At 39.5% G+C, this 17,716-nt stretch overlaps 1 protein-coding gene across 1 annotated transcript in view; it reads left to right on the forward strand.

Moving 5' to 3' along the window:
* The window catches only part of PITPNC1 (phosphatidylinositol transfer protein cytoplasmic 1), a 79,465-nt gene that overhangs the window by 20,405 nt on the left and 41,344 nt on the right, over window positions 1-17,716 (forward strand). The window contains exon 2 of the mRNA XM_054393703.1: window positions 16,404-16,552. Within this exon, the coding sequence (XP_054249678.1) occupies window positions 16,404-16,552 (149 nt within the window). The remainder of the gene's footprint in view (window positions 1-16,403; window positions 16,553-17,716) is intronic.

Raw genomic sequence — 17,716 nt, forward strand, 5'->3', positions numbered from 1 at the left:
TTTTTTTCTTAACAGCAAAATACTGCTACTTATTTACACAATATTCTGCCTTTGTCAATGTTAAAATAAATAGTTGATGGTAATGTAAACTTGTGTTTTACTTAACTGGCAATGACCTGAAACAGAGTCAACATCATTGCTTGTAATACAAACAGCACAGCTAGTAAGTACACAACACATTCACCAAACTGGCTTCACTGGAATTGTTGTCAGAGCAATATTGCATGAAGTGAAGCTGCCAGCTGCTTATGATACTCTAGGCCAGATTCATCTAGACAGTGGCTGTCTTGAAGTCAAGTAGAGATCAGTAGGAGATGAGAGTGGTTATTTGGCTTCAGTTATAAGCTCCTTTATCTTTTATTCCAGAAAAGTAATGATAAAACAAAAGTCAAAGTTGGCAGAAGTTAAGAAGGAGCTAAGAGTGTAGGTACACTTCAGAATGCAGTGTTGCAGGCAGTTATCTGCACCTGGATTATCTGCAAATGTTAAGCCTGGCTCTTGGAAAGAGTCCAGCCATGGTAGCACAGGGCAATGCAGCCAAACAAATTAGCCCACACTGAGCTTGCACTGCAGGAAATGTCTCTATTATCTTTTATTATTTTGATGTTGGTTTGGGGATTAATTATTTGCTAGCCTTTAAATCTCATCTTCTTGCAGCATCCTCTTCATAACCTTCTGAAAACATACCTCATCTTTCAGTTCAAGAGCATTTCAGGTTCCAGTTCTTTGAGCTTCTCAATAACTATTCACACAGATCTTGAAGCTGTTGGTGTTCTCTGAGAGGCTGTCTGTGATGGATTTCTTCTAGGTTTTAGTGCATTTCTGACAGGATAAAATACTACATTTTTATTGGTGAGTTTGTATTCTTGCAGGGCCAATTGCAATTTTAGGAATTTCCATGAGGTGGTTGTGACATCTAGAAAATGATTTTAAAGCCAATGTCCGATGGTGACCAGAGAATTCATTTACTGGCACTTTGGAAGGAGAAATGTCAGTCAGATGGCTTTAATGAGGTATTTGATCTGCAGATGAATGGAGAGGCAAGCATGTCTCTGCAAGTTTCCCTTTGGGATTGTTTGCACTTCTAGCCTTGAGAAAGTGCACACTGTGCTCTGTTGTGGCCCTGAATGCATAGCTTCATGCAGCTGAAGTAGTAAAACCGCAGTGACATCTTCCAGTTACTCATGTGGCAAATGTACTGTCACGTAGAAGACTGTTTCACATCAGACTCACTTCACACACACCTCAGCTACAGAGATAAAAGCATCTATTTTGTAAAGGTTGATAGTTCTGTGATAGAAATCTCACCGAGAAAGGGAAAGAAAATAACCTAAAAGTGGAATTTCAAAGAACAGTGCAGTATTTCAGCCCTGCATGATTGCCTTTAAGAGTTAAGTAGAAAACCAATGCTAGTTTTATCTTCCTGATACAATAAAGTTACTGAACTATCCTTTCATTTCCACAGATCAAGAAAAAATAATTAGGAAACTTGATCCTTCATAGGCATTTATCAATATGAATGAATCTTTAATCATTCTGTCTGTCTTTGTGACAAGGAATTCATCTGTCAGATTGCTGGGGTTGTTGGGGCTTTGCGGTGGAGTTGACGCGAATAGCAGTATAAATAGCAAGCCTCAAATGCAAACCTTCTGGCTATAGAGGAGAACGTTGAGTCTCTTTCTGTAGCATATGTTATGGCTTATATGAGGAACGTAAGGTCTCTTCTAAGGAAACAGCTTTTCCAAATTAAGGCAGCATACAGAAAGCTTGATCCTCCAATTTGTGTGACCTTCAGGGACTCAGCTGCAGTTGGTAGATTCCGAACCTGGTTCTATTGGCAGACCAGCTCTCCTAAATATTGTTTAAGAGGCCACCAAGAGGCCATAAGATCTGCAATTCTGTGTAGTCGTTTTTTCTCTCTATCATATTTTGTACGTAAAAAAAAAAGTTGAGGAAGCTGGAAGACTGACATGAGAGCTGAATCAGCTAAATCTAGCAGTACCAAGGGAGGGGAACAGTGACACATATTTGCTATATGTGGAATTCTCTGGTGTTAAGGCAATATAGCCAGGTAATACAGGAAAAAATAGCAAAGGCAAATTCAAAGCTGAAATTTACTTCCTTTCCTCATTTCCACATGTTATAATTCAGGTGCTATAATACAAATCTATTTCTTCTCAGTAACTTAGAAGGAACTAGGCGGTGGGAATCCTCTGAGCTGTGAAAGAAGAGCTCTGACCCTGCACTAAATGAAATTGAATGAAACACCCTGCCCTTTTGGAAAGCTTGTTTGGTTGTCAGATCTAAGCTTTTGTAGTCTCTGTTGATGGTCATTATGTGTTTGTGTGTTAGAAATTAATGAAAGAATAAGAAAATAAAGCAATAATCAGTCATGCTTCTCTGACTCTGTAGTTTTAATATCACTAAGTGCCATGGGAAAATGACGTGAAACACTGTATTGTCATCCAGCAGCCTTGAATGCATCGTTGCTTTCCCTAAATGAACTTTGGCAACGCTGAGTCCTCTTCTGTGTTTAGGCCTGCCTTTCAACTCTTACATATTTTTAAATAGTATTTACTGGTTTTTGCAATTTAAGTTTAAAGAAACAAGTTGCAATCAAAAATTTTGGGGTTATTATTGGGTGATAGGTTGGACTGGATGATCTTGGAGGTCTCTTCCAACCTGGTTGATTCTATGATTCTATTTTTAAAACTTCACCCATCCCCATCTCTCTCCCCCCCCCCCCCCCCCCCCCTTTTTTGGCATTAAATATTGTTTTTGAGAACACTGCATTATCTGTTCTGTTCTGTGTTGTAGATATCTGTATATAATATGTATTCTGGAATACCTGGAGTGCTTTTTCTTTCTAAAGTAATCTCATTTATGTTTCTTAGTTGTTTATTAGGTATGAGTTGTTTGGACATCCGGATTCTATCAGGTGGCTATTGAGCTATCCAGAATCATGAGAGAAGAATGTGAATGTGATAGGTTCAGTAGTCAACCAGAGTACACTTCCAATATATAAAGCCATAACTGCTTGTACACGTGCATGCATTCCAATGAAAATGCCAGATTTCTTCCCACATATTGCCCTACTTGTCAGCATTTGTGCTTGCAGCAAGGCAACCATTTGGCTCCAACAGAAGTAGCACAATAAGCTTCCCACTGAGCCAAACTGATAGTTGGCTCTCAGTGGCTGTTGTGACCACTTAAGACAGTAAATTTCTCATTAGCATCCTTTCAATCAAAGAGCAAAATTTTAAGCATTAATTTATTTGTTTTAATTAATTGTATGCAGACTGGATAGAAGAAAAGATTGAAATACTGCTTAGCCTGGTTGTCTCTGTGCAGGGTGGGGAAGCAGGTATATCAGATCCTGATGATCAAGGAAGAGGCAGCTGAACAATCTACCTGCTCTCCTGTGACGCTGTATAGCTTTAACTTCTGTCTGAGGTGCTGGATAGCAATTCAGCCATGGCAGTGAGGAATTCAGTGTACTACTTGCCCAGATGGTTATCTGTTTCTCAGGAGAATCATGCACTCCACACTGAGCATGAGGCAAAAACCAACAACATTTGAAAAAAGAGAAAATTTAGGCTTCCAAGTAGGATAATTAACCATTAACATTCTTTGCCTGTATTTGTTCTATGCAGGAAATGTGAGAGAGGGAAGAATGGGATATTAGAAAGATCAACAGGTAGCTAGAAAGTGCCATTGTGTATCCTGCAGTAAGAGTTTTCTATGAGCTCCCACTAAACCTCTTCCCTGAACTACCTAGCTAAAATACTCTTACACAAGCTCCAGACCCCTGGTCTGCTTAAAATACCACATTCCATAGGGTTTCCTGGTTGAGGAACACCTAGTGGGTAGTGTGACATCCCCTTCTTCCCTTCCCACCATAAACATTGCAAACACGGAAGAGAGATTTACATTAAACAAATGTGAGGAAAAGTGCACTTTCGGACTTCTATTTGTCAGGGAATTCTTCCACATGCTTTTGCCTAGACTTTGAGCTGTAGAGTAAAGCACTGAGTTACAATTTAGCATTAGCTGGTTCACAAAATGGATAATTCATTAAAATGTTTCACTCTCATGTGCCTGTAGAAACAGTAGAAACCATCTAACAGTATACAAACAACATTAAAACTTTAATAGCTGTTATGTACTGTTGTGAATGTTTGACTGAACCACAGGCATTTAAAACTGTGTTAGACTGAAATTTGGTTACTGACCAACATGTGAGACTGCTTTGGGCATAGACATTCATTCACATTTTAATATTTTCTTCCATCTCTTCCCTTCATTTTACCTTTTAGCATTTCCAGAGGAGTAATTTACAGCTATGTAAGGTTCTATAGACTTGTCCAAATTCTTTGTTTTTATGAAAAGTAATAAGTTCATCAAGCAAGCAGATGACAAGCTAGAGGAAGGTCAAACTATGACAGCCTGCAATCAGTTTGTGCTCTTGCTGCCTGCTCTTTCTGCATGTTATAAAAAATAAGCACCTTAGAGAAAGAGCTTTCATTGGGTTGCCATTGCTACAGCAACCACTTCCTCTCTGTGAGTCTGAACCAATGACTGGCTGAGCGTTTGTTGTTTGGGTAGTAGAAGGCCATGGAGTAGCAGGAAAGGAAGCAATGATGTCTTTGTAACTGTATTTTTAGACTGAGGGGTATTTTGTTTAGCTTTTGTGTGCTTGCGTTTTCGTTTGTTTTTTTAATTATTGAGGTCTACAGCAGAATGCTGCAGATTAATTCTTGTGACTTGTACAGAACCAGCTCTTTTAACTGTGTCTGCATTTAAAGTCTTTGAGCTTTGCTTTTTCCACTTTCAACATGTCTTTGATAGCAGATTACAGCCCAGAGTGCTGGCACAAATTGTAATCTCATGGCTATGGCAGAGCACTGTGCTGTGGTCTGAAGAACTGGAGGAAGAGAACAAGGTTGTCTCTGAAGAGATCTTATCTGTTTATATATTTTGTTGTTACAGTTTTCAGCTTTATTCCCTGGTGCTACTGTACACCATGAACTCCTGTACCCAAAGGAACTGTTCCAAATGACGCAGCTGGCTCCAGCTAATGAGGAAGTGGTTAACTTTGGAGCAGAAGTGCAGCAAAGCCCTTTGTTCACTTATGTACAGAGCTCTCTGGAGTCACCAGGAGAGTCTTTCCAGCCAAAGTGGCCTTTTGGAAACTTCCTTGTAGCAGAAAGCTTCAACACCAAAGAAAATTCTTTGTGGTGGAAAGAAAGATATTTCCACTTAGAAGGATTGAGAAATCGTTTCATCTAGTACTTAGTAGAGTCCTTAGTAGAGGGCACAGTGCAGCACAAAACCAGGAGCTACTCCGTCTTCCGCTGTCACTGGTGATCATTTCCACTATTGCTGGTATCCAGCAGAGCTGGAGCAGAAAAATCTGTCCTAGAAGAGTTTAGCACTGATTTCTCTTACATGCCGCATGCCTTCACTGATAAACTGCCAGCTGTGACTTACAGCTCCTGGATCACCAGGCTGTAGCTATCTCTGCAGAGTATAAAGATGTTTATTGCCATAAAAGCATGAGGAATTACATCCCATTTACCCAAGCATTAGCACTTTAACTCTATTGGTATGGGTAACTTCCTTAGAGAAGGGAAACTTTCTGTTTCTACATCTATGATGATTTATTTTGCCCATGCGAAGTTTTGAGGAGTTTATGTTTGCATCCTGATAAATGTTTGAGGTTTTAATGAAATTGTGAGTTGGTTTGCAGTCCTGCACTGTACTGGATTCATCAGAATAATTCTGTTGCATTTTTCTGATGTATTATGGCAGACACTGGGCATTATTTTGATATTTGCTTTAAAATTATCACTAGCGTTTTGCAGATAATGTATTGAAAAGTGCATGTGAAAGGATATGGCATTTGAGGTTTTGGTGGCAGGGTTTTTTCTATTCATGCATTGTACAATGTGGCTTAACAGGTTTTATTTCTCTCATTTTCATAAGTACAGTGAACCTGTGTATTCTTCTGTACTGGTTAAAATCTGCAGTTTTGATATAGTTTTCTGTACCAGTTTCCAGGTTCTGTTCCAGAGGAGAAACTGGTTGTGTTTGTAATGTTCTAGACTTTGCTTTAAAGGATTTGTTTATGATCTGACACTGGTCAGTAAAACCAGATAAGCACTAGTAGAATGCTTAGTGCTGTGACACCATCTGTCAAAAACATCTGGAGCCCACATAGCTTCACATTTTTGGATTATGATAAAATTGAATTAAGCCTCTAGAGTCCATTGTCAGTAAGCCTTTGCCTTCATCCTTTTTCTATTCTACATGTGGTATTGAAAGAATGTCTATCTGGAAGCTTTGGAGTCTGTCAGTCAGTCAGGAATGTGGCCCTTCCTGGAAATTTTGCTTGGACTTACGTCAGCGCTTCCGTTCTTTGCTGTGCTGGAAAGCAGCAGTTCTGCTCATCTGTGTGTTGTACAAGTGCTTGCACCTTCACGGGGGAAAAAGGTGTCAGTGAGAGGTTCTGCATCCTGTAATTACTACAGAGAAAGACTTTAGATGGCAGGCACATATTGTCCCAAGCATCCTCACTTCTCCAGTATGTGCACTCCACAGATGTCACACCCGCATTGCATTCTGCAGCCAACTTCAGGTTTCTGGCCCAAGAGTTTATTTGGCTGCAGTTTGGATTTTCCATAAATCAGTAGCAAGCGGACAGATTTCTACCCTAAATGTACTTACTACGTGTATTAGAGACTTCATGCTTGTAAAAAAGGCAACCCTAAAGGAGCTGCTACAGTAGTAACTTATTTCTGCATCGGTAAGTGTGGGGGTAGCACCTGCAGATTTATAGGGTAGGTTCTTAATCTGCAAGTGTTTGTTCTGATGCCCTAAAATGGAAACATTTTATCTCCTTTCTGGTATTGTTTTTGAGATTTCAGTGTGTTTATCAATCTGGGAATAGGGAGGAAAGTATGTCTTAATTTCCTTCTTATATAATTCAAGTTTGCTCTCATGTACTTCCTTCCATCAGATGACTTCGGATACCCATAATATTTTCATCACCCTAATCTCTAGGTTAGATGCAGAGATGTAGGAGTGACATCAAAAATTTGCAGACACAGAATTGTATCAAACATTATTTTTATCTTCAGGATGCTGGCTTAAAACAAGTGCATTTTAAAAATCAGATTGAAGTCAGTTTTATTTTAGAGGATCAAAAAGTAAGGCAAAGGAAATATTCTGAGCTGTGAATACATTTTTGTTTCACTGGAAGTAGCAATCAGAATTTCACTTCCTTCTGAATAAGACATAAGAAGGCAGGTTGGATTTGCCTTGTTTGGCTTGTGAACAGTAAGTAGAAAACTCTGATGCTCAGGGTTGGGGATTTTTTCCAGTTTAGATGGCATATCTTTAAAAAATTCTCCTTTTTACACATTTATAAGCAGATGTCTATTGCCCAAAATACATCATAAAGAACTTACTTGCTAAAAACCATCATTGTAGAATGAGATCCTTTGTGGTCTCTTTGGATCTTCTAAATTCAAAAGTTTACAGGCAAAAACTTTTTTTTTTTCCTTCTGAAAGCACCAAATTCTCTGTGCTTGATAGTTGATATTTTTGGCATGAGAGAGATTTTGATAAATCACAAAAATGAAGTAATTAATGAAGAAGAGTAATTAAAGTAAAGAAGCCTGAGGGGAAAGAAGTTCTACTTGAACATTAAGCCAGTACCATTAGCCCTGCAAAAAGAGAAACATTGTTTCCAGAAGTGTGGATAGATGCACACCTCTGCAGTCCTTTCATAGTTAAAGATAAACCAAACTCCCAAGTCTGCTTCTGCACTCTACTGAATTTTGAAAGGCTCAAGGGGAATGTGTCCAGCTCTGAACACTGCCAGCCTAAACTGAGCTGTATTAAAGTAAATAAATGTTTAATAATCCAAAACTTCAGAAGCGTTAACTTTTATGTCCAAACCCAGCTTTGCGGCTCAGGCCATTTGATGCATTGCATGTCTGGTGGACCACAGCACTTCCTTTCTTTAGCCAGTAAAAATGTGCTTAATATGCATGGCACACAAGTTGAGTGTCTTCTTGTTCCCCCTTCCTCCCCCTAAATGTTGTTTATTTCAATGGAAAAACACAGAAGAGATTTTCCTGCCTGGTTTAATAAAGGAAGCTTCTCCATCACCATCACTAATCCATGGGGAATGTGACTTTTCACTGTGGGCAAAACGGATTCATGTAGCACCCTGTGGGTAGGGCTGGTGCGCTCTGGGTCACTCAGGGAAGGGATCAGGAAGGAAGCCTACCCTTTTCCATTCTGACATTTCCTGCAATATCTGAAATGGAAATAGCATTTTCTTGGAATATAAGGAACAGTTTGGGTCACTGAAAAAACCTTGAGTAACCTCTACAAAAATTGTTTGAAGTTTTACATCATTTTACTACATTCTAAGTTAAAATTTTAGGAGATTTAGTAAATAGCTCCTTGAGCCTTCAGATTTAATGACAGTCTCATGAATGGATTGTGGTCAGCAAATAAAATATGCTTTGTAAATTATCTTGGGAAAGAACATCATTACTATTTGACAGTTAAGTGAATTGTGCCTGAAAAGCAAGAAACTGTAATTAAGGCATGGCAGATTTGTGACTTAATCACAGGCAGCTACTCATAAAGAGGGAGCAGGAGATGTGAAGAGTGTTTCAGTGCCATTGCTGACCGACTGGTTGTAAGTGGGCAAGCAACGTAGTGAGTCTTTTGTAGCTGCTCTTTCTGGTTTTGTGCAGAGGGCATTTTAGGCAGCCTCCTGAAAATGTTTGTGCATCCTCTGTAGGAAATATTTGTATCTTCAGAAATACAAACCCAGCACATTAGCAGCATTGATGTGAAAAAGCACACAGTGTAAACGGCTGAAAAAAACAAACCAGCTGACTCACTGTAAAATATTGCTAATATTCTTAAAAATTGTATGAGCTTGTACACTGCTGGCAAACAGCTGGCTCTTTTCAATAGCACAGCTGCTGCAGAAACACAAAATGACTCCCATTTGAACAGGACATGAGCTATATTGGGCAAAACATTTGCATGAAAGCAGAGAATTTGCAACTCCATTTTCATTTGTTTGAATCCTCATTGTACACCTATTAACCATGGACCTGCTCCTCTTGATTTCAGTATCACTTGTTTAGGTTGTAAGCCAGAATACTGCAAATTTAGAGTAAGCCATTTGTCTTTAGTTGAAAATACTAGAGGAGAATACAACCTTTCTGAACAACCAATATGTTGCTGCTGATCTGTCATTTCACGGGAATTTAAAGAGAGAAAGTATCTTAAGGATGTAATTTCTCCCTTGAAAAGGCAAAGCAAACAGTAAGAACTGCACTTCACAGCATGCAGAAGTCAACTCTTCCTGCTGCAGCTATTTGTTTGTGAGGCTGCAAAAGCATTTTCCCATGAATTTGGGCAATGTTAAAGACTGCTGATGCAAGTCCCAGATGCATGATGTGTTGTGAATCACAGAGGCATGAGCAGATTAATGGACAGAAAAGTTTCAAGCTCAACTCTAACTTTCAACCAGATTCTTTACATATTACTAGAGTTAAGTGACCTTTATATCACTAAAGGACTTGTATGGCTTTCTAGGGCCTCAAATCATAACAGTGCATCATATTCACATTCAGATTTTTGGACCTAGATGTTTCTAGTTGGTTGTACAGGCTTTCTGCTCACATTTTCCATAGGCCTTGTTCATCTGGCTGTTTTTTTAAAATGAAATTACTTTAGACCGTTAATTGTGTGCCAGTTCAGAAAGTACTGTTGCGTTCCTGACAGCTCGTTCTGTGTTTTCCTGTCTTAGCTTTAATTTAGTCTAAGGGCTACTAGACAGGCAAATTACTGGGCAGGCAGGGTCGGTTCCCTCATTTGTGCTGTGCTGAAGCGCAGTGGACATCCTGCCAGAGGGACAGCATCTCAACAGAAATTTAGGCTTTGCTCTGCAACAATCCCAAGTCTGACTGATCTCCTTATTTCCTTCCATAACATGGTCCTGCAGTAAAAGCTTGAGCTGGTGGTGATCAGGAAGCCGGGCACTTCTGTTTCTTGCATAGCAGCAGCTCTGAGAGACAGGAAGTCCAATGGAAACAAAACTCTAATTCAAAAAGCAGGCCAAGTATCCCCCAGTAAGGTCCCTTCCAACCTACGCCATTCTGTGATTCTATGCTAGATAAACCCAACCTGGGACTGTTAATAACAGGGGAAACAAATCACCTTGTCAGTACCTGGAGCTTGTGTCATAGAAAAAATTTTTCTTAAATTATTCTTAATAGCTCTGAGTCATCATCTCCACAAGTGTGGGGATCAGAAGGCACAATGGGGATGCTCCATCAGCCAGTGGTGTGATTGCCCTCGTGAGGGTTCCTCCTTAACCTCCAGATGAGCATGAGGGTGCATTAGGCCTCATCCATTTCAGGAGGCAGATGGAATGATGTCTAATAATAATAACATGAAGGATTTATAGTCAGTGAGTGAGATAAGAGAAAACACTTCTGTTTAAGTAATTACTGGTTAGAACTGAAAAAAAAAAATTACAGGTGTGTCTTGTGGTAAAAGCAGTGAGCTGAAAATCACTGGATTGAGGCTAAAATCATTCTTCTCTCACAGACATTGTTTTTAGGTTTGAGGCACGCGTTTCTGTTTCAATTAATCGACTACAAAATAAGGATAATGCTTCCTTTGCCTGTCTTCAATATCAAATTGTAAACTTCTCCTATTTATGGCAGTGTGGGGTTTAGGGCTTGACTGAAACCTGGAAACAATGCAAATCAAAACAAAACACACAATAGGAGACTTCAATGATGTTTACTCAAGCAGCTACATTTTCAAACAAGTTATTCCAGACATAAAACATCTCTGTAAAATTGCTGTCAGGAGGCCATGCATGTTTGGACAAGTAACTTACCTAGGGGTCACCATGCTTGCTTCATGGTGATACTTTGAGGAATGATCTGAATTCATTTGAAATAATTCTAAAGATGGAAATTATTATACAAGTGCTGAATAATATTGCTGTTCATTTTTTTAGTTTAAAAAAATGACCTGAAATGAAGTCTTGGAACACATTCACCAAGGAGCACGGAAAGAGTCTTCCAAAGACTGTGACTTGAAATCGAATCAGAAACATGTCAGTCAGTTTGAAGATGATTTTCTATTAACAACACAGCATTCTATAAATCAGAATTCCTTAATCAAAGAGCTACTGTCTTGCTGTAATCAATGTCCTTGGATTCAGTGTGGCTAGACAGATAGCACTGCTGATGTTGATTCATTGTATTTTCTTGCTTGAGGGAAATCTTTACTAAACTGAGGTTAATGACAAAACATTTTTTGCCATCCATGGAGGCAGGATTTTGCCCTTTGTAGCTGCCCATTCAAAGCAGCACATTTGTGCATAAGCACAGACCTCTTTCAGTTTGGTTGTTGCTCATTTTCCTTTTTCCTTTTCTGTTTTGCCTTTCTGAGGACAGGACTAGAAGCCACTGGCATATTTTAGTATGAATCACTATGTGAGAGATGCTTTCCATTGTCAAAATGCAGCACGCTGAACAATCATCATCTCTAACAAGTATAAAAGACATTCAGCATCTCCTGGACTCCAGCTTCTAACTGCAGGGAGGGATCTCACTGCTGATTTAGAACAATAAATTGCATAAACTGAAGTGGCAGCACCATTCCTGATGGTTTAGCCTAGTTATAAAAATGTCAGTGCAGATGAAAGGGTTAACAATGATTCTTTTGACTGCGAGAATTGCTGTGGAAGATGCAGGCAGTGATAAATCTGTTACATTTTCTGTGAGCATTCAGATAAGAACTTCAAGGGTTGGCATGAACATTTCAGATTATGGATACCTTGAGCATAATTTCTCCTTTGAGAGAATGCTGCTTTTTACATTCCATGTGAAGTTTGAAAGGTTGTACTCTAAAAGCAGTATTAGATCAAAAACTGAACAATAGTCAGTCTGAAAGAAAAAAATCAGGCATGTTTGTACAAGGATTTCTTGTGCAGCTTCTGCTGAGGACAATGGGAGTTCTACTGACTAAAGATGTGTAGGGTAGACTCCTCCCATCCTTTCCCCCCCCCATCTCAAGAACACAAAAAGGTGATTCTAGTCTCGCTTACAATTTTAAATCAAATCAGATTGCCCATCACGATGCTGTTGCTAACATAAACCTTGTTTTTGTGTGACTAAACTCCCAATAGGCAAACACCATCTGCCTGTTGAAGGAAAAGAGAAATCACCACTGAGACAATGCCCAACTTATGAGTTCAGAAACATCAACTCTACCTCAAAAGCTACAAGGCAGTATCTTTAGAAAGCTCTAATTCCACATTCAGAGCATTTGTTTGTTGAATTTCTTCCTCTGATATTTGAAGATTTTTTCCCCTGTTATACTGAAGAGTTTTCAGACAAAGAGCTTTTCCCTAGAGTCAAATTCTGATCAGGTGCCACTGTGTGAAATTTTACTGATTTCATTGAAGTGGTCTTAGAAAATGATCTTACACCTAAGAAATTCAACACAAATAACAGTGGCACATGGGTTTGTGCTGGAAAAAGCAATGAGTGTTGGCTACTGCTGTAAAGTGTTTCTTAAGGGCTATTTCTCCACAATACCAACAGGAACTTAGAAAAAGTTGTGACTTTTTTTTTCCAGGCATTTAGATTTCAGCAGGTTCTAAAAGCTACATCTTTGCTTTGGATGTCACTCATGTAAATTTAAACATATCCTTATTTTAGCTGAAATAATAGTTTTGTGTGCTTTCATGTAGTAAAAGTACTGTAATTCTTTTTTTCCTTCTGCTCTAGAATGAAATCAAAATTTTATAAGCCACATAAAAACCAATCAATACACACAAAGGAACTAAGTTTACTGCTTTAAAGTACATGTAAAAGTACCTGTATTTGGCAGCACACAGCTGCTTTCTCACAGGACTGCACAGTTGTGCCAGTAGTATTAAAGGTGGCTGTTTCCACCTTCCATCTGGTGTCAGATCTGGAGGTATGGAAGTTGTGGCCTGGGAAGAGGTGAGCAGCAGTGGGGTTCCTACAGAAGAGCTGTCCAGCACCAGTTGTGGTGATGTTTTCTTCAGTGTTTCCCAAATGAGAAGAGCCATGCTGAGCTGCTTTGTATACCTTCTGTGAGGTCTTGGGTGTAACTGGAGTGTGAATTTGCATCTCTTCAGAGAAGAAGAACCTTTCCTGAAGCACAGACTGTGCAGCATGTGTAAAACAGTTTCTACTTGACAACACTGCTCATCATCTGAAGAGTGCAGTTTAGCCACCCTTAACCCCAAGCTCACCTTGAGTCACAGGCCTTGTGATTTGATATTTTGTTAGAGTTTTGTGGCAGGAGGGGCCCATGAAAGAACAACAATCTCTGTTAGCAAAGCATGTGGTTTTATAGATGGATATCTCTGAATCATGGTGCTGGAGCAAATGAATGCTTTAGTGCAAGCCCATTGTTCGTTGTCAGTTTGAACACACATTCATCTTGATGCTTCTGAGCCAATATTTCCAGCAGATACCAAGCTGTCCATTACAACTGAGAGCAAAACAGCAAAGGACTACAGGGAAGCAGGAAATCAAAGCATGCAGTGATATGTGCAATTAGGAAGCACTTGCCAGATATGTCTATGGCAATTAAAAGTCATAACTTTATGAAATATAAGCAGAGATCTCAAGGGAAATACTGGGCTGGTGGCAAGCTGTAATTTCTCTCCCTTTTCCTCACCTAACATTTTTGAGTTCCACAGTCTGTAAATTACTGATCTCTTTCTTTCCGTTAGAAGATAAGCACCTTATCACCTTTGCTCTTTTCTAACATCCTTGTCACTCCAGGGGCAGTAGCATCTTCATTCTCAGGTGGTCTAATTGATACACGTCTAATTAAAGGCAAAGCATTTTCCTCAGCTTGCATTCAGCTTTGAAGTATGGTGCTTTGATTTCTGACCCAGAGAACAGCTTCATGTGCCTGAAAGTTCTCCTTTTTCCAGCTGTACTACTTGATGAAATACAATATACTGCCTTTGTCCACAAACCCTGTGTACCAATGATTCATTTATTGATAGTGAAAAAGAGGAGACAGATTTTCATGGAGCTAGTTAAAAGGTATGTGTGAGATATGTTGCAGCTCCTCAGAGCCTTGGAGATCAGACAAAATGCTCAAATATGGTGAGGCAGAGAAGAGAATGATTCAGTAGAGACTAAGGTAGATAAATGGATTAGCAAGAAAAATAATTTCAGGATTTATCTCTTTAAATAGGGACATTTTCTGTGAAAGAGGTACCAAGGGTGAGAAAGCTGAATATACAGGCAGCAGCAAATTGTTTAAATAGCATTATTCTGCTTATCATTTCAGTGATTACTCTGCTTATCACCTTAGCTTAGGAACATTTTTAGGTAGTGAGAGAGTAGATTCTCCAGAGTTGTATAGGCTAGAAAGAGAAAGAATGATCATTCTAATTAAAAAAAAAAAGCCATCAGTACTCTCTAATTATGAATAAAAGTGAGAGGAAGAAATGTTCTGTGCACAACACTGATCTTTCCAGACAGTTCTAATTTGCCAGCACTTAGGTGGAGGTTTACTAGTTTTTTTCCAGTGTTTCAAGGGTCACACAATTAATTGACCTGACCCACATGACAGCTGCTAGTTCTATGACAACTGTATTTTTTTTCTTTTGTGCCTAGTCCACTTTTTCACTAGTTCCACATGTTTTCAGAATGGATAATGTTCTTCATTGTGAGGTGATGTTTGAAGAAAAGTAATGGGAAGAAAGCCACTGAAATTACCTAATTAGGTTAGAGGAGAGGACAATAGATCCAAGGTTCATCATCCTTCCCCTAGAGCATTCTTTTGCCTCTCAGGAACCTTCTTATAAACTTGAGGCATTTTTAGTACTTTGGAACTGCCAGCTGAAAGGCACTTTTGGGATGCAAATCATTTGCTTCCCTGTCAAGGAAGGAGGAGGCTCAGCGCTAGAAGGGAGATCTCTGTCTACTAAGAGAATGATCCTGCAAGATGCAAGTTCTAATGTTCTTCTTTTGATGTGGACTGCTGCAGGGGAATGAGATGGAATTTAAGAACTTCTTTTGGGAGTCCTCTGCACTCCTATTCCTTATCATTTTGTTTACTAGGATGTTAGCAGTGGTTAAGAAGGTCTATGATGGTTTGGAGTGTTTTTCCCCAGCTATCTCTCTTCTGTCTTTTGGGGCTTTTCAAAATATGTGTTAGAATTGCTGTTTATAATGTGTAAAACCACCAGAATCTCAGTTTTCAGAGGTCAGACTGTTGCTATTCTTTTGTTTGCTTGTGCTGAGCCAGTATTTGGCAGCCTGAGTGGTAGCTCAGCCTTTCTCTAAATTAACAGGTTGTTCTTTGTATCTGAAGTGATTGGTCTGATGGAAGTGATTAGCATGTACATGCCTAAATGAATTACTCGGGGAGGGGGGGAGGGGAGAGAGGGGTCCAAATGGAGAAAACAAGATAGGTCCAAGGACAGTTTGTTGTAAGAACCATGGAACATCAAGAGTGTGGAAAGGCCTCAAGTGAGGAGAAAATCTCTGATCCAAAGAGGTGTGGGGAGGTGCAGTTTTACTCTAAAGTCTTTGCTAATGAAGATTCAAGGTTGTACTTTCTGTTCTGTTTCTCTGGAGGCAGAAGCCCTGGTGTAGATGCAGACATCCTGAGAACAAAATCAATTGCCAGTACAACAATTTATTTTTCTGTGATAGCAACGTTGGCTCAACCCTCCTGGGTTCTGGCTTCCTGAGGAACTCAGAAGCTTACAGAGAAAAGGGTCATTTAAGTGCTTAAATTAATTTTAATAATATTGCCAAAATACTTGTCTCAGAATTATTTTTGAAGGCCTTAGCATCTACATGAGGGTTTTTCTTATGAGCTGGCATTCCCATTTTTGTGGATCAGCAATAGTTATCCAGAGTCTTTTTTGCAGGGCTTCATTATTTGGCACCATGTTGGCATGACAGGGGAATCCTGTGTCCCTTTTAGAGTTCACCTGCTGGTTAAAATGCCCTTGCATGTCGGCACGTGGAAGCAAGCAGTAGATTAATTGTTTATTCTTAACATATACTTACAAATAGAGACTAAAAATAAAGGACTGACCTGATTCTTTCCATCTGCATACACATGGGGTTTGTTATTTTTTCCACGAGTATTGCCCTGGACTCAATAAGATAATGAGGGGACCCTGACTCCTGGGTCTAAATGAAGCTGCAAAATGCTGTTCTCCACCCTTGAACTGCCTTTTATTTGCACACAGACTGTGCCATTGTGTGACATTGGCTTTGGAGTACACCTGTATTACGTAAGGCTAATACATTGTTCTTGCTTTTGCTTTGCAGTACAGAATTGGACAGCTGTACATGATAAGCAAGCACAGCCATGAGCAAAGTGACCGAGGTGAAGGTGTGGAGGTGGTGCAGAATGAACCCTATGAGGATCCAAACCATGGCAATGGTCAGCTAACAGAAAAAAGAGTCTATCTCAACAGGCGAGTGCAAGAAAACTCTTTCTCCTAGCAAGTGCTGCAATAAAAATTTGCAAGGAATACCCCTTCCAGGCCTTTCTGTGTCAAGTAGAACACGTTCCCATTAATAGATGCCAGGGGAAGAAGGGAGGTGGGACAGATCCATGCCTTGAAACAGAGGAATTAGTTGTAATTTCTTCTAGAGTATCATTTCCAAGAGTAGGAATTATATCATGAATCTCAGGACCTACTGAAAAGTCAGAACTGTTTTCTTTTAGACTTAACTGTTTGTCATTTTGTTTTCCAAGATTAAGAGGAAACTGAAGTCAAAAAATGTAAAGCCAAACCCAACAAGCACCCCACCTCCCTAAGATGGTTTAAGAGTTTTTTTACCTCATAATACTGTCACAAAGCCAGTGTCTTGGTACTGGTGAGGAGAGACTGACCTCAGCAAAGTTAATTGGCATCAGAAATGACCATTAGGCTTGTACAACGATGACTTTCTGGACCAAAATAATAGTTTTAAAGACATAAGGGGAAAAAAACCCTGCTTTTGTTTCCCCAAAGTTCCATCATTTCTTGAAGTGAAAGATGTGTCTCTTCCTGTGGTGAAATTACACTGCTGAGGACCAATGCCTCCACACTCACAGGCAGAGGTGGTTTTATAAACATATTTATGTGTCCTGTGAAATGTATTGCTCAATCTGTTCCCATTTTTCCTCCTGCTGATCTAATTGAATATCACTGCTTTTCTCAAGTTCTGCCATTCCCCTGGGCCTGTTTCTTTTTATTAAACTTATGCTCTGCAGCATTTGGGCATAGAAACACTACAGCTGTTGCTTCTGCTCTGGAAGTTACTCCTCCACTGCAAACCTGACACATCCAGCCTTAGCCTGGGCTAAATTGAATCACCAGTAATGTTGCATGCACACACACACGAGTCCAATAATACATATCTTGCCAGCATTTAATATTGTTGTGATTGTAATTGTTCTCTCCCAGGCTAGAAAAATCAGGGAAAAAAAATCAATAAATATGTTCCTGTTGTAGAGCTCCCAGAAGTTGTGGGGGTTTGAATGCTTCTGGATATTTCTTTTCTTTATGTTAGAAGGAGAAAAGGCTTTAAGAGTAAAATCAGAACCACCACTTTAGGCTAATTCAAACTAACCCCAAGGACTGTGTCCTGGA

Source organism: Indicator indicator, chromosome 29, assembly GCF_027791375.1.
Source record: "Indicator indicator isolate 239-I01 chromosome 29, UM_Iind_1.1, whole genome shotgun sequence".
Classification (NCBI taxonomy): Eukaryota; Metazoa; Chordata; class Aves; order Piciformes; family Indicatoridae; genus Indicator; species Indicator indicator.